The 21,908-nt window shown below is 43.9% G+C and overlaps 1 protein-coding gene across 1 annotated transcript in view; it reads left to right on the forward strand.

Moving 5' to 3' along the window:
• The first annotated feature begins 237 nt into the window (after positions 1-237).
• The window catches only part of plpp4 (phospholipid phosphatase 4), a 32,160-nt gene continuing 10,489 nt past the window's right edge, over positions 238-21,908 (forward strand). Inside the window, exons 1-4 of the mRNA XM_034681639.1 lie at positions 238-479; positions 762-825; positions 921-1,045; positions 21,176-21,346. Coding sequence (XP_034537530.1) covers positions 455-479; positions 762-825; positions 921-1,045; positions 21,176-21,346 — 385 coding nt within the window. The 5' untranslated portion in view covers positions 238-454. The remainder of the gene's footprint in view (positions 480-761; positions 826-920; positions 1,046-21,175; positions 21,347-21,908) is intronic.

Raw genomic sequence — 21,908 nt, forward strand, 5'->3', positions numbered from 1 at the left:
CCTTTCCCGCATTTCATTCCCCTGCTCTCTCTCTCCTGGTTTCCTCCTCCATCTACTGTCCTCCTCTCTCTAAATAAAGGTATAAAAAATATAACTTAAAAACAAACGAACCATAACAGTAAGCACGAAGCATTTATGTTCGACTTATGCTGGTGTCAAAACAAGAAGCTCCTCCGTTCAGATTGTTTGCACTGGCATCAAATTTAAGCACATTACAATCTCAGTTTGAGCCAAAGCATGACGTGACAGAGACACAAACACCGTGTGCTGGATGTCTTTCTGCAAAACCTGCACCCCACACACCTGTACCTGGATTTTAATCTCCGTCTGCTTTGATTAAACCGCCTCAAACACTCTAAAGGCAATAAAGAAAACTCTATGCTTTGACTTCTATGATGCCAAATCCAGTAAATCTGAGTACTGAAGAGTGGTCGTCTGTGTTGAATGTTTGCAAATGAATCCACGTGAAGAAGCAGTTGGTAATGAGTTTCCTCTGTCTGGAACTCGTCTTTATTCTGACTCTGAAGCCGAACGTAAATCCTGAATCCATCCGTCAGCAGAATCCCGTGAAGCTAATTGGCTGCTTTATTTGTTGGTTGTGTCAGAGAGGAGGGCGGCCTGCCAGCGCCTGATTGTTAAATTCATGGTTCCACTACAGCCTGGTCGTCTCTATGAATCATATCTGCATTGAAACGCTGCGTCAGCCTCATCTCCACCTGTTCATGATTACATACCGCTGACTGTGTGCGTCTCTCCTCCAGCTGTGTCCCTGGCTCTCGCTCTGAACGGCGTCTTTACGAACACCATCAAGCTGATCGTTGGCAGGTGAGACGGTTTCACATTCTCTGCTCAGCTGTGAGAAATATCTCCACACACACACACACACACACACAAAGCTTTAACGCCGTGTTTGATTTCAGACCCAGGCCGGATTACTTCCAGCGCTGCTTCCCGGACGGACAAGTGAACGCCAAGATGCTGTGCACCGGGGAGCCAGACGTCGTCTCGGAGGGACGCAAGAGTTTCCCCAGCAGCCACTCGTCCTGTGAGTGTCGCCAGCTCTGCTGCACCACGCCAAAACACACTGAGATCTGTGTGATCATTAAAAGTGCATTACACTGACGCTGCTCGCTCAGCTGGAGCTCTGAGCTTTCAGCAACTGTTCAGAGATCGTGTGAGAGGTTTTTATTCCTCTGTCAGAGAGAAGCTGCTTCTTTAAGATACGTACAGCGTGAAGCGGTGAGTTAAATTCATTATAACAAACAGGAATCTGCAGGCCGAGAGATAGGCTTCAATACGGACTGTGTTACAGTTCTGGTTCTATAACATGAGAGTCTATGGAGGCTGACTCACTATAGGAGGCAGCCTCAAGTGGACACTCCAGGAACTGCAGTTTTTGGGACTTTGCAGTCGGCCTCATCTCTCGTTAGGGTTGGGAAAGTTTCAATTTTATCGATTCCTAATTCCATTTGAAGAATAAAAAAATAATGAAACTCAGTCTGCCCTTATTGTTTCAACATTTAGTCTCTTAAAAGTGAACTGTGACATGTTTTTTAACATTTGTCTTATCAGGAAAGATCAACTAGGAGAACAAAAACACATTAAAATATATATATAGATATATACATTATAATTATAAAGCATTATCACAATTGTTTTAGCATCATTTTTACCTTTTTATTTATTTATTATTTTTATTATATCTCATTTTATTTTCATTTTATTTTATTTTTCTGGTCTATATCTGATCTTATTTTATTGATTTTATTTTATTTTATTATAAATATTTTTATTAGGGACACAATCAGAGCAAAATACAGTGATGTCAATTCAAAATATACAATGCCCATCTTTTTTTTTTCCCCTTAACAAAACAATGATTTTATTTTACTTGATTTATATTTCATATTACTTTCCTCTACTTTTTTTTTACCCTTCTATTATTTCACACATTTCTGTTATTATCTGTCCCTCTATTTTTTGTGAAGCACTCTGGGCTGCATGCTTGAATGTATTAAATTTATAATATAAATAAAAATGAGTTGAGTTGAGAATATATATATGATTTTATCCAAATTTCAGAGATCCGTGCATGTCGCTTCCTCTTTTTGGTTCCTCCCAAGACATAAATCTTTCAGGATTAAACCTCAGGAGAATTTTTCAGTCCACAGAAAGTTCTTCTTATCTGTCAGGACCTGCTGAGTCAGCATAACATTACACCACCTTTATAACGAGATAAACTAATCATGTCTACAAATATCTTTTCTTAGATACAAGTTCACAGAGCTCCCCTCCAATCCGGGGTCCTATGAGGAGTCCCTGTTGTGCAGTAAAAAAAAAATATGAATACTACAAGAACAAAACTTGGCCTGTCTTTATTGTTCAGACATTTACATTCTCAAAAGTGAACTTTCAACTGTGACGAGAATTGTTCTTTTTTACTTCATTAAACATTTCTCTTTCTTATCAGGAAAGATTAACACGGAAAACAATAATATGTTAGACAACATATTAATATTGACATACATGATGCATTTTGCAAACCTGAACTGTTGCAGAGGTGTTACTCCTGCATCACAAATCTTCCACTGCTCAGAGACTTTCCTGCAGCTTTTCCTCGTTCATCTCTAAAGTGAGTTTCTGCACAACAGGGACTCCTCATAGGACCTCGGATTGGAGGGGAGCTCTGTGAACTTGTATCTAGGAAAAGATATTTGAAATATTTGTCGACATGATTAGTTTATCTCTTTATAAATGAAAACGTGAGCTCAGCTGTGTTTGAAATGAGTGTTGATTTTTTAGGATCTTATAGTGAAGTTCGCCAAATTTTAGAGCCTTTCTTTTGCGGTCTGCCATGATCAGTTACTCGCGACTTTGCACACGTGCTGCGTCAAACTTTCTGTGGGCTGAAAAATTCTCCTGAGGTTTAATCCTGAAAGATTTATGTCTTGGGAGGAACCAAAAAGAGGAATGGACATGCACGAATCTCTGAAATTTGGATAAAATTCTCAATATATTCTCACCTCAACTCATTTTTATTTATATAATACCTTTAATACATTCAAGCATGCAGCCCAGAGGGCTTCACAAAACAATAGAGACAGAAAAAGGTAGAGGAAAGTAATATGAAATACTTAAAAATAGAATAAAATCAATAAAATAAGATCAGATAAATAACAGAAGAATGAATTAAATGAAAATAAAATAAGACATAATAAAGTTAAAGCTGCTGTGAGGAACTTTTAGCTTGTATCGGTTCTGGCGCCCCCTTGTGGACAAAGTGATACCTCTTATCTCTTGTCCTATACATGCAAAATAAGTGTCTTCAGACAATAACCTCATCCTGTTGTCTTTTAACATTTAGACTTATCTTACAATGTGATTATTTGCAATGAAAACAGCCAAAAAAGGGTGTTTCTAAAGCGAGATGTCAATTATCTGTTCTGACACCTACCCCCTCAGGGCGGTTTTAGACATTAAGAATGACAACAGAGAAGGTATCAGTGTTGTTGTAGATGGTCTTGTTTGCATTTGAGGGTCATATAGAGGCATCAGTACCAGTTTCAGTCTGTTTCTCAGCCAGTTAAAAACTCCTCATAGTGCCTTTAAATAAATCAAAAAATCAAAATGATGCTAAAACAATTGTAATAATGCTTTTTAACAACAATTCTCTATATTAATGTGTTTTTGTTCTCCTTGTTGATCTTTCCTGATAATAAAAAGAAATGTTAAATGATATATAAAAAAAATTAAAAAACATCACAGTTCACTTTTATGAGACTAAATGTTGAAACAATAAAGGCAGGCTAAGTTTTGTTGTTTTTTTATTCAGGAATTTATAAAACGGAAACGGTACCAGCTAGGGGTGCAACGGATCAAAAAACTCACGGTTCGGATCGTATCACGGATTTGAGTCACGGATCGGATCATTTTTCGGATCAACAAAAAAAAAAAAAAAAGAAAGAAGACAAGACAAATATAACTTTGTCCCTCTATTTATTTTGTAAAACTCTTTGCCCATTAAATAAAAACAACATTCAACTCAAAATTTACTGCATGTGCAAAGCACCCTATCTGTGGGCCCAGTCCTGCCTCATTCACTGCATTTCATGGCATGGCAAGTGAAGGAGAAGAGGAACTTCAAAAGTTTCACTCCATTCTTCTTTCATTTGCTGATTTTCACCGTCCACTTTTCTTTGAGCAGCAAACTGTGAACACACCGTTTTATTCTAGGGTCCTACAGTTGGCAAAGTGCCAACATGCGAACTGCTCCATAAACGAAAGTGAAAGTTAAAAACTGCACTCGCAGCATTGGACTCTAAGTGACCCAGTAACATCCTGTCTGCGTATCGTTGACATGGAGAAAAAAATCCCGGTAAACACGCGGTGACCCGACCAAAACACAGAGTGAAGGAGTAACAGTTTGGGGGCCACAAATAGGCGGCCGGATGCGGCCCGCGGGCCGTGTATTGACGGCCTCTGGTCTAGTGGGTGCGCGACGGAATTTCATAACGTGGCTCAAGCACATTCAGCATTCACTGTATTTCACAGGGAAACCCAAAATGCTCCAATACATGTGACTTCCAAGATGCAGGAGGGTTATAATGTTCCTCTGTTCCTTCACTTGCCATGACTACCACTGCGCTTGACGAGTGAGTTGACGCCAAGCGGCAAACTCCGGTCTCAAACGATGAAGCCAATGCGGAAGTGATATAAACTGCAATACATCGAAAATCCGCTTGAGGCTGGCTGCAGAAACACCGGAAACCACATAGACATGAATGGGAAAAAGACGATCTTTGCAGCATTAATAAACATGTTTACAGCCTGGTTCAAAAAACGGCTTGGCCCTACAACGTTAATCTCTCTAATAGCACACACTGTACGGGGGGTGAATTTTTTTCTAACGTGACGGTTAAGAAGATATTAAGATTATGAGTTTTGCCCAAATAAGGACATGACTGACGTGACTCCCGGTCGGGAACACACAGCCATTGGCTAAGAGACTCACACTACGTCACACTCTGCCTAGTTGAGTTCCGCATTACCAATATGGCTGCCGCCGTCGATTTGCTTCAAAACAGCTCTCAGGAACAGATGGGTGACGTCACGGATACTACGTCCATATTTTTTACAGTCTATGGTTGACACGCAACCTTTTTTTTTTTTCCATCAACCCATCCGCGGACCACGTCCGTGCCGAACCGTGGAGAGGCATCCGTACGGATCACGCATCAACGATGATCCGTTGCACCACTAGTACCAGCCCTACCGAGAGTTTGAGCAGACGTCAAAGCCCCAAAACTGCAGTTCCTGGAGTGTCCACTTGAGGCCGTCTCCTTAAGTGAGTCCGCCTCCAGAGACTCTCATGTTATAGAACCAGAACTGTAACACAGTCCGTACCTGGCTGTTAACTCGTTCAGTGTTTGTCACACTCTGATTTATTCGTGCACTGGAGTCAGGATGGTTGTCGGCTGCAGTGAGGTCAGATTGATCCACCCAGGTGTGATCAGTCCTCTTCACCTGGTCCCCTAACGAGCATTGAAACCTGCTCCCTCATCTCCCTCCTGCTGTGCTCATCTGTTCACGCTGATTTCAGACACTCATCGTGTTTGGACCATATTGCCTCCCGAGCTGTTTTCGTTGCAGCAGAGTGTTAAATAATTCACATGTGTTCTGTCGTCCAGCAGACGAGTGTGCAGCAGTCTGCCTGTCTGCCAACACTGGACTGAGAAAAATAAGGAGACTTCTTTTCGCTCTTCTTTAAGATGTATTGATCGCCATCGGGACATAAAGATCATTTTAACCAGTATAACAAAAAGTGTCTTTAAATCTGACGACCAGCCCCGGCTTTAAGAGGACTCATCTTTGGAATCAGGACGTAACGGCGTAAAGTTCCTCTCCCTCTGTGTCTGTGCAGAGTTAAAGTCCACCAGCTGGAAAGTGCTTACTCTGTAATACACTGTACCTCCTGCCATCTATTATACATAATGAAAAATATCTGTATACCCTCCAGTGGGCTGAGCACCATGCTCGGCCGGCTTCACACTTTATTGTTTGTTTTGTTCTTATTACATTTTCAGTCTGGTGCACGATCGCTCTGCACGATGCCGCAGGGATGTGTCAGGGAGCAAAGAGCTAAATGTGACTCAATCAATTAACAGGTTCAGGTGAAGACGGTGAGAAATGTTCGGCATGAATCACATGTGGATTACAGTTTTCGTGCAATAGTTTGAGGTGATTCTTCTGAGCTCTTCCTCATCTCGACACTGAGGGAGAAACTCTGCCTCTTGAAGTGTTGCTCGGTGTGCCAGGAGAGCTTGGCTTCCCTCGGTGGGAGAAAATGAGAGTTAACCAATAAAATGAGGCTACGGTCACACTGCTGCCAAACTGTGACTGTGGTCAGGACTCTGCCAAGGAGCCGCCAATCAAATCACAGCAGGTGTCAACGGTAACTTACATCACTTACCAGGAGGGATCCCTTAGTAATGCAGGCATGGAGGGGGAGATTACCAAACTACCTCATCAGCAGCAGCTTCAGATTCAATTTGAAAAGCAGGTAAACTCAAAATAAAAGCAGAAGATTGGGAGGACAAAAGGAAGGAACAGGATCTTTAATGAGGCAGGGTTAATCTCCAGCAGCGTGCCGTCATCCTCACTGAGAGGGTTACTATGATTCACCCTGCTGACCTTTCAGATCAGAGGCATGTTAGTTTAACCATCACAGCTGTGCGATAAAGTTAAAGACAGATCCGTCTCTGATCCGTCACAGCACCAGATCTGATAGGTTTCTATTCTAGTCAATGTGTTAACTTCCACTGGATCCACTCCGTTGCGTTCCGGCTGTGTCTCTGATCCGGCAGGTCGTACCCCTCCGGATCAGATACACAAGACTTCTATTGTTGCCGGATGCCGGAGCACGACGCATCAATCTCAACAGAGCAGATGGAGCGGGACAGGAAGTCAGGTTTCACCAAAACAAAATGAAAACATCCGGTTAATTTTCAGAATAAAACACTCTGTGTTATCACCAGATCGTATTTCACTTAACTACAACAAGAAACTAAAGTCATGATGAGCGGAGCCAGGCCTGGAGTCAACAGGTCAGAGGTTTTCAGAGGACCAGAAAGACAACATGGATGAGGAGAGGAGGAGGAGGAGAATCCTTGATTTAGTGAATACTGCAGGGAAACCTCGGTCACATGACCCCAGCTGTCCGGCGCTTCTCCTCTCTGTCTGCACACAGATTTGTTCTGTTCCTGAATGTGCATTAAGGACCGCTTGTAAATAAGATTGTTTAACCCAAGCGGTGACCTCCGACTGGGAGAATTGAAGCCAATACCGAAGTGCTGAAACTGCAGTTCCTCGAGCGTCCACTAGAGGCTGCCTGCAGAAACCACATACACACCCATTCAAAGAGACGCTCTTTACAGCAGAAATAAACATGTTTACAGCCTGGTTCAAAAAACAGATTAGGTCTGAGTAGCTCATTTCTCTCTCAGGACACACTGTACGGGGATTAAGATATTAAGATTATGAGTTACGCCCAAATAAGGGCGTGGCTGACTTGATTGACAGGCGGGAACACTGTAGCTGTGAGCGACGAGGCTAAAGGTTCGCCTCTTTACCTCACACTAGCTCCACAGAAGTTAGGTTGAGTTCAGCATTTCCAATATGGCAGCCGCTGACGATCAGCTTCAAAGCAGGGCTTCAGGAACAGATGGGTGACGTCACGGATGCTACTTCCAGACATGCCCCTTCACCTCCCCCATAAAGACCTGATCCTGATGTTGTTTATAAAGCAGAGGTGTGTTTAATGACAGAAAGGTAACAGCCTTATTTACTCCGGACTTATAACAGCACATCTGTTTACCTGTAGCTCTGTCTGTCCATCGTTCTCTGAAACATTCACAGCTCAGAGATCGTGTGTTTCGTCCAAGCATCAACCTCCGGTCTCAAAATATGAAGCCCATGCGGAAGTGTTATAAACTGCAATTCATCGAGCGTCCACTAGAGGCTGGCTGCAGAAACACCGGAAACCACATACACACCCATTCAAAGAAGACGAACTTTGCAGCATTAATAAACATGTTTACAGCCTGGTTCAAAAAACAGCTTGGGTCTACGTAGCTGATCTCTCTATCGGCACATGCGACGGTTCAGAAGATATTAAGATTATGATTTTGCCCAAATAAGGACATGACTGACTTGATTGAAAGCTGGGAACACATAGCTGTTGGCTAGGAGTCTCAAACGCCGCCTCTTTCCAATATGGCCGCCGCCGCCGATCGGCTTCAAAACAGCGTTCAGGAACAGATGGGTGACGTCACGGATACTACGTCCATTATTTATACAGTCTCTGGTTTCGTCCCTTCCTCCAGAGTTCCTCTCTTCCTCCTCTGATTGAAACACAGCCGAACACTCAGTGAGGCTGTTCCCTGTGATGTGGAGAATAAATATGCGCGCATCAAATCCAGAGCTGACAAATGTTTCCTGGATGTGTTGAATTTCCGTCTTGCTGTGAGCATGACGCCTCATAACTACAACACTAAAGGTTTGCAGAGGAACGTGGCAGTAATCAGAGCGTGTGTGTGGAAACAGCAGGTTACCACAGACGGCGTAGAAAGTGACATTTTGATGGATGTGAGAGCGAGAGGGTGGGGTTGTAAAAGCTGTAATTTCATGGTTTAGTCAGATTTCAAATTGCTGTTTTAGTTCGATATTAAAGCTGCATACTCACAGCTCTCAGACACCTGATTTCAAGAGGAGCACTTTGAAGTGAGTCCCATTAGAGACAGCAGAGAGGGACGGCGCTCTGTGATTCACCGCAGCGCTGCATGTGGATTACATTCATCCGCTCGACAGCTCTAATAGCCTTATGTTTTTACGCCCTGAGACGGGAAGTGATTGAGAGAAGAGAGCGGCGGGGACGCAGGGAGCACCCGGCTCGCCCAGAGAGCGGGAGAAATCCAATTTCCTGTCTGTGTCCCTTTACGCCGGGACAAAGAGAGTTGCACCACACATAAGTTACAGAGCTTCACCCAGATAAATGTGGCAGCGGACGGGGAATAAGGCCAGACAGATGGTTAGAGTGAATGTATTCAAACGTCTCTGCCGTCGTGTCGGAGCTCGGAAACAGACGGCAGATTAATGAAGATGATTCATTCTGACTCTCTCTCCTTAATGATCACATCAAACATGAAACTCATCTTTAAACACAAGCCGACAGATTTACAACAAACAAACAAACAAACAAACCAGCTGCTGTCAGAACACAGAGACTACTACCTGGATGTAAACGAGCACAGGTGATGATGTCATCTGGTAGTGGGCGGGGTTTGTGAGTATGTTGATCTAGTAAATGGAGATAAAGTTGTATTTAGGCTGTGTCTGGTTAAACTGACATATAACCACTCCACCCACATAGCAGATAGGTCTGGGCCAGATCTGGCATCAAGCCGGCACTGCTGGCATGGCAAGTGGTATGTCAACCGGATGTGGACCAGGTCTGGCAATGATGGCATTGTATATATGATGGCATGCCGCATCTGGCCCGACTGTGGCTTGGTTGATGTGGCCCAGATCTGTCCATGCCGCATCTGGGCCGATTAAGGTTGAGCTTGTGGTCAAGCTGGCTCATGCGTGGGCCATCTCTGGCAAACTATATCTGGGCCACTTAAGGGCCGTCATTCTTTGCGGTATGTTGGCCGAGTCTAAGTGTATTGTGGGCCAGAACCGACCAGACCAATTTTGCTATGTGGGCACCAGAGCAATGAGGAACCAGCGCAGGCATGTGCCGCTCACCTGTAAGGTGGTGCTAGCTCTGATGGTGGTACAATGTTAAAATGAAAAAGCTGTGAAAACTCAAAATTTCAAGGCAACTGTCTGCAGCAGATTTTTGAGTTTTGAGGCGAACTAGAAATCTTACATTTGAGCAAACTGATGAGTTTTTGTTGAGATAACTGATCATTCATATGTAGTGTAACTTAAAGTTTTGAGTTCATACTAAGAAGTGAAAGTTGTTCCAACTTATTATTGTTTGTTCAGAAAATGTTCCTTTGTTACTCCACGTTACTGCACCGTTCCCCCACCTGCAAGGTAGCTAGCTAATGTTCAAGGTGGCTAACTATTGGTAATGACCACGCCTTATTAAACTAACTAAACACATTAAAGTTCAGTCAGACAACTCCCGTTTACTTAAGATAAAGTTTATTGTGGCATACAGTATTGGTTTCGGCGTATGGGCTGCGAACCTCATTACTCCTCGGAGATTTTTTAAATGCAGACATTTAGGAGTAATGAGATAGGACTAACTAACCCCCCTCGGAGCCCGCAGGTGGATGCCGGGGAGGAGGTGGGTACGAAGTTTGCACACAGCACTGAGCAGGACAGCAGGAGCACTGGCAAAGCAGAGGCAGAGACAGGGAGACTTGCAGCTTAAATAGACCGCCAATGAGAGGATGTCGAGATCAGCTGATAGGGAGGATGATGACGTGTCAGAATGAATGAGTGCAGCTCAAGTTGTCTGCCTGAACTAGCTTGCAGGCGGCGCTCCATTTTTCTTGACAAACTTTGCCTATTGTCAAAAAACTTCTTGGACTTGGTTAGGGTCCCAAAAGAAACTGATGTTCTTGTGATGTTCTTGTAATTAACGGGTCTTCAGTTTGCTGAAATAAAAACATCATGATGCAGATTAGTCAAAAGTCAAAAGTCAAGCTTTGTCAGGTCTGTCCTCAAGAGGAGAAGAAAACTACGTCTACAATGTTTGTTTGTTGAATGGAGGTCTATGAAAGAGGATTAGAGACCCTGATGTTTTTTTTTTAGCTCTGACCTTCTTCACGGAATGTTCCATTTGTTCTCAGAATTCTGACGTCAAAGACAGAATTCTGGAATTCTGTCTTTGATGTCAGAATTCTAGAACACATGCTGTTGCTCTCCATGCTGACACCTCATTGGTCGATACTACTCAGACCAGCGGATCCAGTGGAAGTTAACACATTGACTAGAATAGAATCATATGCCGTGCTGTGACGGATCCTCAGGTCTCCTGTGACTCTGTCAGAGCTCACACCGTGTTCACAAACCTCCTCAGGGCCGCTTGATATCTGCAGACTTCTCTCTATCCGCAGCAGAAAGGTTAATCTGTGTTTGATTCCATGTAGTTTAAAACCTGCTGATAATAAAGCCGGCCCTGCAGGCTCGTTCTTTGACAAATGAAAACACGTGCGAGTAAATCTGAGGCGTCCTGCAGGATGTGCAGGTAATTGGGCGCGCCAACAGACGATAAACAGCGCGCCCTTTGTTTGACATTTACTGCAGAGATCAGGGATTAAATTAATCTAACAGGGCCGCTCTTATAAACAGTGTCCCTGTTCTTTTATTGGAGTCAGATATTTATGGCTCGTGTTTGAACACGGATCTCTTCTCGTCTAAATATAAACACGCCGCAGAGTTTGATGCAGCAATTTTTTTAAAGCGCAGGACCTATTATTGTGTTTCAGAGTTTTAACGCTTCCCTCTGATTGTATTTCTCTCCTGCAGCTCGGAGCAGAGGAGCAGAGTTAGAGGTATTAAAGGAGACAGCCAGAAAACAAACAGATTAATACAGAGTCCCCTGAACGCACCGTAAACAAACAGGCCCTGAAGCGTCCATATCACTGTCGGCCTCGTCTTCATCTTCATCTCCCCGTGTACGCATTAAACTCTCAGATCTGATCACTTATTCTCAGAACCTAATGAATCCAGAGAGAGCGACCTGATCTCAGCTCTGAAGGATCTCAAATCAAACCTCCAACGTCTCATTTTTATTCAGTTTGAGAGAGAAGTGCACTTCAGGAGAATGCTTTTCATGTGTTTACTATAACACACACACACACACACACACACACACACACACACGCTCAGAGAGGTGCACGGTCAGCTGGTGTAGGAGTGAAGCAGTGATTATACGGACGTAATGATGACTTTCTGTTGGTTCTTTCTGCGTTGATGAAACGGATTGAGACTCTGAGTGCTGTTTTAATGTGCATCACTTTCGATGAGAGGCTGAGGTCTGTCATTATGAACCCTTCAGGGGTCAAAGGTCAAACCGGAGAGATGGCTTACAGAGGAAAACAGAAGCTTGGTGATGCTTTAACAGAAATAAATCAGAAGCAGTTAAACCGTCTGAAACTCCTCGAGGCTGCAGGGAGAGGTTTTATTTACAGTTTACAGACCGTACTCTATGTTCTGTTACTAACAAAGACCCAACATCAAGACCGGATCAGATCCAGTCCCATCTTCCAGACAGGACTCAGTCTGATCTCATCTTAATCCACCATGAGCAGAGCACTTTGCAGCATTTAGCAAGTTACAGTGGCAAGGACAAACTTCCTTTAACAGGCAGAAACCTCCAGCAGGACCAGACTCATGTTAGACACACATCTGCTGAGACCTACCGTGTTGGAGAGAGGGATAGAGGGAGATGAAGAGAGAGAGAGAGATGATAGTGGGGAGATGGATAGTAGTAGTTGTAGCAGCTGGAGTCTGGCACGTCCACAGCAGCAGAGATCCAGAGGAACCTACGAGACAAGGGAGCTCAGGGACTCCAGAAAGGTCTATGGTTAGGAACTTTAATGGGACAGGAAGAGTTAAAGTGAGAGACAGGCAGAGAGAGGAGAGAGAGGGAAAGACAGGATCCCAGTGTGTCAGTCTAAGCCTATAGCAGCATAACTAAGAGCTGGTCCAAGCCTGATCCAGCTCTAACTATAAGCTTTATCAAAAAGGAAAGTTTGAAGCCTACTCTTAAAAGTAGAGAGGGTGTCTGCCTCCCGGACCCTGACTGGTAGATGATTCCAAAGGAGAGGGGCCTCATAACTGAAGGCTCAACCTCCCGTATTATTGTTGGAGACCTTTTTTAATACTCTCTTTATGACCTCCAGGCATCAGCTCTGGTCACGTGACTGTAAACTCTGAATCAGACACTGGAGCTGTGATGGATTCGTGTGTTAGCTAACTGACGGTGATAAATCAGAGTTTATAAAGTTTAGTCGTCGTTTAAGAAAAGTGAAATGTTGATGAATATTCAGTTTGTCTGCGGAGGATTTCAGAGTTGAAACATAAGAAGTGTGCAGATGAAATGAAGCTCAGTGTGTTTGTAGTGTTGGAGGAGCTCTCAGAGGGGAAAGAGTTAATTGTATTCGAGAATGTGCAGCTTCATCTCCTGCACACACACCGTATGTTTGCAGACAGTTTGAATCAACAGCTTGAGTTTCAGTGGGAATGTTTTGGTGATATGCATAATTCATGAGCGTGCCTCTCAAACAGACACACACGTTTCTAAATGCATAATTAGCTAAATGAGCGAACACGCAGAGGAAGGATGCTACAACACACACACACACACGGTGCAACACACACACTCCCTTACAGGTCAGAGGACGGAGCAGAGGCTGACAGAGGTAGAAACATTTAATCATGAATCCTCTTCAGGCGTTTAGAGAACCTTGATGTTCCCCTGAGACTAAACAAAGATGACTAATGAGGGTGATGAGTGCACAGAGATTTCTTTTCCTGAGCTTCAAACGAGCACAAGGTCTGCTCAGTCTGGGGGTGAACAAGAGAGGAGTCTGAATGTGCTTTTCAGAAACAAACGGGGCTAATTTATGTAAAAACGACCGAAATGGAGACAAACGAGCGGAAACATTTGGGTGGATGGAAAAAAGAGAATGTCAGTCCTACTTTCAGAACGAGACGTGTGTAAAATCAGCACAATAGCTCTGAGTTAACTCCATCTTTAAAAGGCTGACAGAACAGGAACAAATCTAAACTCCATTTGTTTCATTCTTTAAAGTTTGTTTCTTCATCATCAGCTCCATCTTCTAAAGGCTGCAGAGAAATCACAGCAACCTCACATCAGCACGGATCAGGAGATTACATTGTAGTTTCAATGACCCAGAGTCATATCACATGTTTGGCTAATGTTTATTAACAACATGTACATCAGGACTCAACAGGAGGGTGCAGACTACATAGGTTCCAAACATACCCAGCGTGTACACAGACTACTGCAACACGCAGAGATCAGAGCAGTTAGGACAACTGTCTACATACGTCCATCACTTAAAGGTGACATATTCTGCTCTTTTCATCAATATATATTGGTCTAAGAGGTCCCCAAAACATGTCTTTAAAGTTTCTGCTCATAAAAACACTTTGAAATCAGATTCTGGTCTGCCTGTAAACCCCTCTTTTTCAGCCCTGCTCAGAACAGGCTGTTTTCTGTGTCTGTGCCTTTAAATGAGAATGAGCTCTCTGACCACGCCCCCTCAGGAAGTGGGTGTGGCCTCGGCTGTCCAGCACGTTGATCTAATGTTTACATGTTGGCTGAATATACACGGCTGCTCACAGACCCGTGTTACTTCAACCCTCTGAATCTGATCCAGAATCTGATCCTGACGGAGAGGCGCCTGCAGCAGGACCTTTCTGAACCATTGGTCACAGATTTAGTGTTTCTTGTTGTTTTATTTGTCAGCATGTCGACGTGTGTCTTGGTACACAGCTACCAACATGTAGCTATGTGGCTATGCTAACTAGCTCTAGAACTTTTCCATGGTAAATAAAAATCATCCACTAGATCTTCAAATCTGCAGACGTGGGGAGTAAAACCGACCTTTGTGTTTATTAAGACAGCCTACAACTAGCATGCCTCCCTCCTAAGCTCCTTGTTAGCACACATGTGTGCAGGTAATGAAAAACAGAGGAAGGGTTGAGTTGTATTTTATACAGTCTATGGGCTGAACAAGCTCCGAGCTCTGACTTCCTGTTACAGACCGGATGGCGTTGTGACGTATGAAAAACACTGAAAACTGAAACGGCTGGTTTCAGCACACATTTACAGAAAGGTGGAGAAATCAGAACAGGGGCAGAATGGATTCTTTTACTTTTCATGGGGTTTGTAGACAGGGACACAGATTTCAGGTAGAGAACCATTAAAAAGTAGATTTTGCATGATATGTCACCTTTAATGATACACATCGCCTCAAATGACTGAAGAATCAAAAGTAAAGATGTTTTGATTTGTGAGCATAAAGATCTGGTCTCTGAAGTATCGATATTTCAGTATTGATCCGCACATCACTACCCAGAACCACCACAGGGTACCTTAAGGTACCTTAAGTGGCTAACAATGCTGCAGAAACTGCCCTTTATGTTTCCTGGAGCAAAGACTCTGGGTGAGTGAGACCTTTGACTCTTAAAATGATGCAGAATTTTAAAAATGTTGTTAGAAATGTTTCTTTCACTTGTACAGAACAGGACAAGCTGTGAGTTTAGAGGTGCTGCTTTCTGCACAGGGGGCTTCAAAACCATGCACACTGAAAGTTCCTCTTGAGAGCTTTAAAATGTGTCTGTACAGTTTAATAAGAACTCAAAACTCAAAGTGATCATGATGCTTTCTGTTCAGTGAGAAAGATAAGTGAAGACTTTATGTGTGACTGATCTGAGGTGCATAAAGAAAGTCTCCTGGTCTTTCTCTGAGGTACAGCAGCCTGTGAGGACACTCCGGCTCTCTCACATGATTGACAGAGAAATAATAAGCGTCAGAGGTCACACCTCTTCAGCTCACCATGGATTCATTTCATTTTTGGAGGGGTTTTAGACATGCCAGGGAAACATATTTCAGGGAGAGAACCATTAAAAAGTTGATTTTGCATGATATGTCACCTTTAAATTCATTCTTCATTTGGAAGGCACCATGAGCAAAGACGACGGCTTGTCGTGGAGCTTTGGGAGCTTCGTTTTAATCCTGTTGGTCCTCGTTTGGATTTACAATCTGTAGAGTTTGTCTGGATTGTGGAAATACAGCAGCAGCTGATGCCTGAACCACGGCGTCGTTTTCATTTGACATGAAATGGAGCGACGCCTGCGAGCTAGTTCAGGCAGACAACTCCAGCTGCAATGCCATACACGTCACATGTCCCACTCTCATAACCATCATCCAATCCTGCCCTCTGCCTCTCAAATTGGCGGTCTATTTAAACTGGGGAAAATCTCCCATCTCTCCCTCTGCCTGTCAACGCCTCTGCTGCTGCATGCCATTGCTGATATTTTCTTCTTCCCCGCTGCCTCCCCAGCTTCCACCTGCAGGCTCCGGGGGTGTTTAGTATGTTTTGCTCATCACTCCTCAAAGTCTGCATGTAAACTTATCTGCAGGGAGTGATGAGGCCGGAGCCTGGGCGCCAAACACGAATATGTATTTGCTGCTACAATAAACAATTTAAACGTGAGTTGTCTGACTGAACTGAATTTAATCTGCACACCCCGACCTGTGCAGGTTCATGTTTCTGTGAGTAGTTTGCATGTTCTCCCCGTGCATGCCTGTTCTTCTGGCCTCCTCCCACACATGCTTGTTTGCTTAATCTGCAGGTATAAGTGTGTGCATGTTAGCTCTGTGATAGTCCAAGATGCACCCTGCCTCTCGTCCAATGACAGCTGAGATAGGCACCATTTCTCCCAGGACTCGAACTGGAATAGCGGTATAGATAATGCATGAACTGAGTTGGACGGGGACTTGCATGCCTCGTCTTAAACCTCACATGCACCCCGGCACACGGTCAAACCATCACAAAGTTTAAAGACACAGGTCTGATAAATCTGAACATGCATATTTGAGTGAATCAGAGTTTTGCACACTTTCTTCTTCCTGCAGAATATTTCATTTCAGTGTTTGGACTGAAACACTTGGATACTATCCATGACTTCACTGCAGACGTTTGTGAGCCCTCAGAATAAATCATGATCACTTCGCTGCCCCATGAATTTTCATTTTCTCATTAAAAGGTCACGATGCTCATTTGTCCAACACTTCAGCTGGTGCAGAAACCTCTGCAGGATCATCATCCTCCCCCTCAGCGTCAGACACTTTGCACTCACTGATGAAGAGCAGAGAGCTCTGAATGCAGAGTTTAAAGATGTAGAAAGTGTGGAGAGCAATTTAAAGGGGAAGCCTGCAGGGTGAGGAGAGTACAACTGTCAGTGTTTGAAAAGAGGACGAGGGGAATCCTCCTGAGCTTTATGAGACCGCTGAGGGTGAGCCGATAAAGAGCGCTCACTCTGACATTAAACCTGTCCTTTACACCACAGGGTCTGGAAGCGTGGAGTCATGAGCTGGTCAAAGCTGATGAGACAGAAACCAGTCTGATGATTCAAAAAGTTCATATCCCTGGAGTCTGTTCGGTCCAAGCTCTGAGGATGTCTTCATCACAGTAAAACTGATATAAGAATACAAACATCAGACTTTTATCAGATTTTTAAAATGAGCAAATAAGTTTGATGCTTTTTCTTCAGTGGCTTTCAGAGCAGGCAGAACTTGTCAGGATGTTTCTGTTTTTAGGCTGCTTAAAGATGGAAGCAATAACTCCTCTGTCCTCCAAAACCAAGTCCCTCTTTTCTCATAATGCTTTAAATCTCTTAGAGCTGGATCAGGCTTGGACCAGCTCTTAGTTATGCTGCTATAGGCTCAGACTGCTATAGGCTCAGACTGCTATAGGCTCAGACTGTTTTGGCTTAGACTACTCTAGGCTCAGATTGATATAGGGTCGGAGTGTAATGGTTCGGACTGCTTTAAGGTTTAGACTGCAATAGGCTTACGCTACACGACCAGCTCTTAGTTATGCTGCTATAGGCTTAGACTGCCACTGGGAATCTATGTCAGCCACCTCCCCCCACCCCTACATCACTTACTTTAACTCTCCCTGTCCTATTAAAGTTACTAACCATAAACCTTAGACATTAGTTATGCTGCTATAGGCTTAGACTGACACACTGGGATCCTGTCTTTCCCTCTCTCTCCTCTCTCTGCCTGTCTCTTACTTTAACTCTTCCTGTCCCATTAAAGTTACTAACCATAGACCTTTCTGGAGTCCCTGAGCTCCCTTGTCTCGTAGGTTCCTCTGGATCTCTGCTGCTGTGGACGTGCCAGACTCCAGCTGCTACAACTACTACTATCCGTCTCACCACTATCATCTCTCTCTCTCTTCACCTCCCTCTATCCCTCTCTCCAACACGGTCTCAGCAGATGTGTGTCTAACATGAGTCTGGTCCTGCTGGAGGTTTCTGCCTGTTAAAGGAAGTTTGTCCTTGCCACTGTAACTTGCTAAATGCTGCAAAGTGCTCTGCTCATGGTGGATTAAGATGAGATCAGACTGAGTCCTGTCTGTAAGATGGGACTGGATCTTATCCAGTCTTGATGTTGGGTCTTGTTAATAAAAGAATAGAGTACAGTCTAGACCTGCTCTGTTTGGAAAGAGTCTGAGGAGAACATTTGTTGGGATTTGGTGCTTTATGAATAAAGATTGACTGAGACGTTAAACTTCCTCAGAGAGCATGCATTTTAAACTTCAGAGACATGCCGTATAAACCCCTACACTGACTTTATTCTTAACTCTTTGTTTCCAACAGTTGGGATGTTGCGCTGCACTACTTTAAAATTCTGCATCTCTTCAGCCACCGTTACAGCCTCCATCTTTACATCCATGATAACAGAGGCTGAGAGAGAACAGCAGCTCCTCCTGCAGAGCCTCAGGTCACAGAGAAACATGTATGAGGAACAGACTGAGTGTGCTGATGGAGGTCAGAGAGAGAGAGACACAGCAGGGGTCTAACTGTCTGAATTACAGGTTGCATCATGGAGCCATTACAGGCGGGGATAAGACGGAGACCCTGCAGAGGGACTGCAGGGTCTCCCGGAGAGAGAGGAGGATGATGGGAATAAAGTCCGGCTGTCAGTTAGCTTCTTTAAGAATCAACGTATTATAAAATAATAAGCTCATTTATAGTCCAGCACAGGCTGAAATAAGATTTCCATTAAAACTCTTATTATGGAAATAACAAAAAAATGATATAATGTAGTTTTCCTGATTGTATTCCTGTTTCAGAGCAGTCTCATATTTTAAGAAATACATTTTAATACTGAGGGTGAATTTAAAAACATGCACAGGTCATCTCCTGCAGCTCAGGTAACACAGCCATGCATGCTGTTATCCCCACCTTCCATCGACTGTGTGTATGCATGCCTGCGGATATGTGTATGTATGTAAATTCTCTGATCCTACATCTTATATTGAACCGGTCTATATGTCCCTGTACCTGTGTCTCACCTGTGTGCCGTACATTTGACTGACAGTAAAGGGACTCTGACTCTCTCGGCGATGCGATGTCACACGGCCTTTCCAGCAGCTTAACTTTTAAATTGGAGCAGAAGTTGATAAAGTTTCAGAGACTGAATCCTCTGAGGGCGACATCAATCATGCTAATAAATTCAGCTGTTAAATCCATCCAGAGAGAAGGCAAAATATAAAACATGCAGGAAAATTAATTGACACCCTGTGGTATTTAAAATCCTGCTCATAGTCATCATCGCCTCCCACAAAGAGCACCACATGGGTTTAACAGACGCCAACACTCCTCTTTCATGGTGTCTGCTCCGTTCATCAGTCCAGTCCTTCATGAGAACAACGTCTGAGCTCCTTAAAGGTCCATAAATCTCTCTGCTGGACCGACCTCTCTGTGCTTCCAATCACACACCCTTCATCCTGAGACCACAGCTCCGACCATTACATCACTCTTCATGATGGACAGGAGCGAGTTACACATTAAGCACCCACTGTGTGCTGATTGAAAACTCAGAACACATTTAAATACACCTGCTGTCAGATCCACATCCCACCTGGTCCTGAGGTAAACCAGGTTTATAACAAACTCATCAACATGATAAACTATTTTAATATATGTGGACAAACTGAGGGTCTGATTTCAACAATCAATCTTTATCTATAAAGCACCAAATCCCAACAAATGTTCTCCTCAGACTCTTTCACAACAGAGCAGGTCTAGACCGTACTCTATGTTCTATTATTAACAAAGACCCAACATCAAGACCGGATCAGATCCAGTCCCATCTTACAGACAGGACTCAGTCTGATCTCATCTTAATCCACCATGAGCAGAGCACTTTGCAGCATTTAGCAAGTTACAGTGGCAAGGACAAACTTCCTTTAACAGGCAGAAACCTCCAGCAGGACCAGACTCATGTTAGACACACATCTGCTGAGACCGTGTTGGAGAGAGGGATAGAGGGAGATGAAGAGAGAGAGAGATGATAGTGGAGAGACGGATAGTAATAGTTGTAGCAGCTGGAGTCTGGCACGTACACAGCAGCAGAGATCCAGAGGAACCTACGAGACAAGGGAGCTCAGGGACTCCAGAAAGGTCTAAGAAAAGAGAAAAGTGAGGGAGACCAGAATAAAGAAAGAGAGGAGAATAAATGGTGAAGGAAAGGATAGAAGGAATGAACGGGATAAGAAAAGGAGACATAAAGGATGAAGAAACATGGAAAGAAAGAATAAATAAAGGAAGGAAGGAATGAAAGAAAGAAAGAAGGAAAGAAAGGAAAAAGGAATAAAAGAGAGAAAGAAGGAAGGAAGAATGGAAAAAAGAAAGAAAAAAGTAAGAAGGAATAAAAAAGAAAAAAGCTAAGTACAGAAAGCATGAAAGAAAAGAAAGAATGAGAGAAAGCAAGAAAGAAGGAATGAAAGCAAGAAGGAAGAAAAGAGAGAAAGAAAGAAGGAAGGAAGAACGAAGGAAAGCAAAAAGTAAGGAATAAAAAAGAGAAAGAAGTAAAGAAAGCAAGAAAGAAAAAAAAGACAGACAGTAAGAAGGATGGAAAGAAAGACAGAAAGAAAGAAAGAAATAATGACAGACCCAAAAAAGGAACCTACGGGACAAGGGAGCTCAGGGACTCCAGAAAGGTCTATGGTTAGTAACTTTAATGGGACAGGAAGAGTTAAAGTAAGAGACAGGCAGAGAGAGGAGAGAGAGGGAAAGACAGGATCCCAGTGTGTCAGTCTGAGCCTATAGCAGCATAACTAAGAGCTGGTCCAAGCCTGATCCAGATCTAACTATAAGCTTTATCAAAAAGGAAAGTTTGAAGTCTACTCTTAAAAGTAGAGAGGGTGTCTGCCTCCCAGACCCTGACTGGTAGATGATTCCAAAGGAGAGGGGCCTGATAACTGAAGGGTCTACCTCCCATACTACTTTTAGAGACTTTAGGTGTGATGAGCAGGCCTGCATGTTGGGAGCGTAGAGTTCTAGAGGGGGAATATGATCTTCTGATGTTCTTCTCCTTTGTCTCTTTCAGTTGCGTTCTCCGGTCTGGGCTTCACCTCCTTCTACCTGGCGGGGAAGCTGCAGTGCTTCACGGATCAGGGTCGGGGGCGGAGCTGGCGTCTGTGTGCCATGGTGCTGCCTCTCTACAGCGCCTTGATGATCGCTCTGTCACGCACCTGCGACTACAAACACCACTGGCAAGGTCCGCCTCGACGCTCTGACACAGAACACCTGAACATCTCTCTCTCTCTCTCTCTCTCTCTCTCTCTCTCTCTCTCTCTCTCTCTCTCTCTCTCTCTCTCTCTCTCTCTCTCTCTCTCTCTCCGGCATGAATCAAAAACACACTCGTCTACACTTCCTGAACTCACAGCCTGAAACCTGTTTGTGCAGCCTGAGAGGGATTCCTCTGTTTCAGAGTCTCACCTGGCTCAGGGCAGTTTACATTATTACAGTAATTAATAAAGACCACTCGAGGTGCTGCTCGTTTCAAACAGCTGTACTCCTGTAATCACATTTCAGACTAAAGCAGCGTTACGCAGAAATAAGGATAGGCTGAAACACACAGAGCATGCATAAATCAGGCCGGGCTGCTCGCTTATCTCCCCAGAAGAGTGAGCACCGTGTCTTTGAAGGCTGTTCCTTTGCAGCTAAGCATCATTATACACAAGTGGCATTGGGTAGGAAATGATAGTAGCCAGCTCCGGTTTATCCGCCTGTAAAGACTAGTGGGATACTTGCAGGGAGGGAGGGAGGGAGAGTGTGTG

Source organism: Notolabrus celidotus, chromosome 4 (genome assembly GCF_009762535.1).
Source record: "Notolabrus celidotus isolate fNotCel1 chromosome 4, fNotCel1.pri, whole genome shotgun sequence".
In the NCBI taxonomy this organism is placed as follows: Eukaryota; Metazoa; Chordata; class Actinopteri; order Labriformes; family Labridae; genus Notolabrus; species Notolabrus celidotus.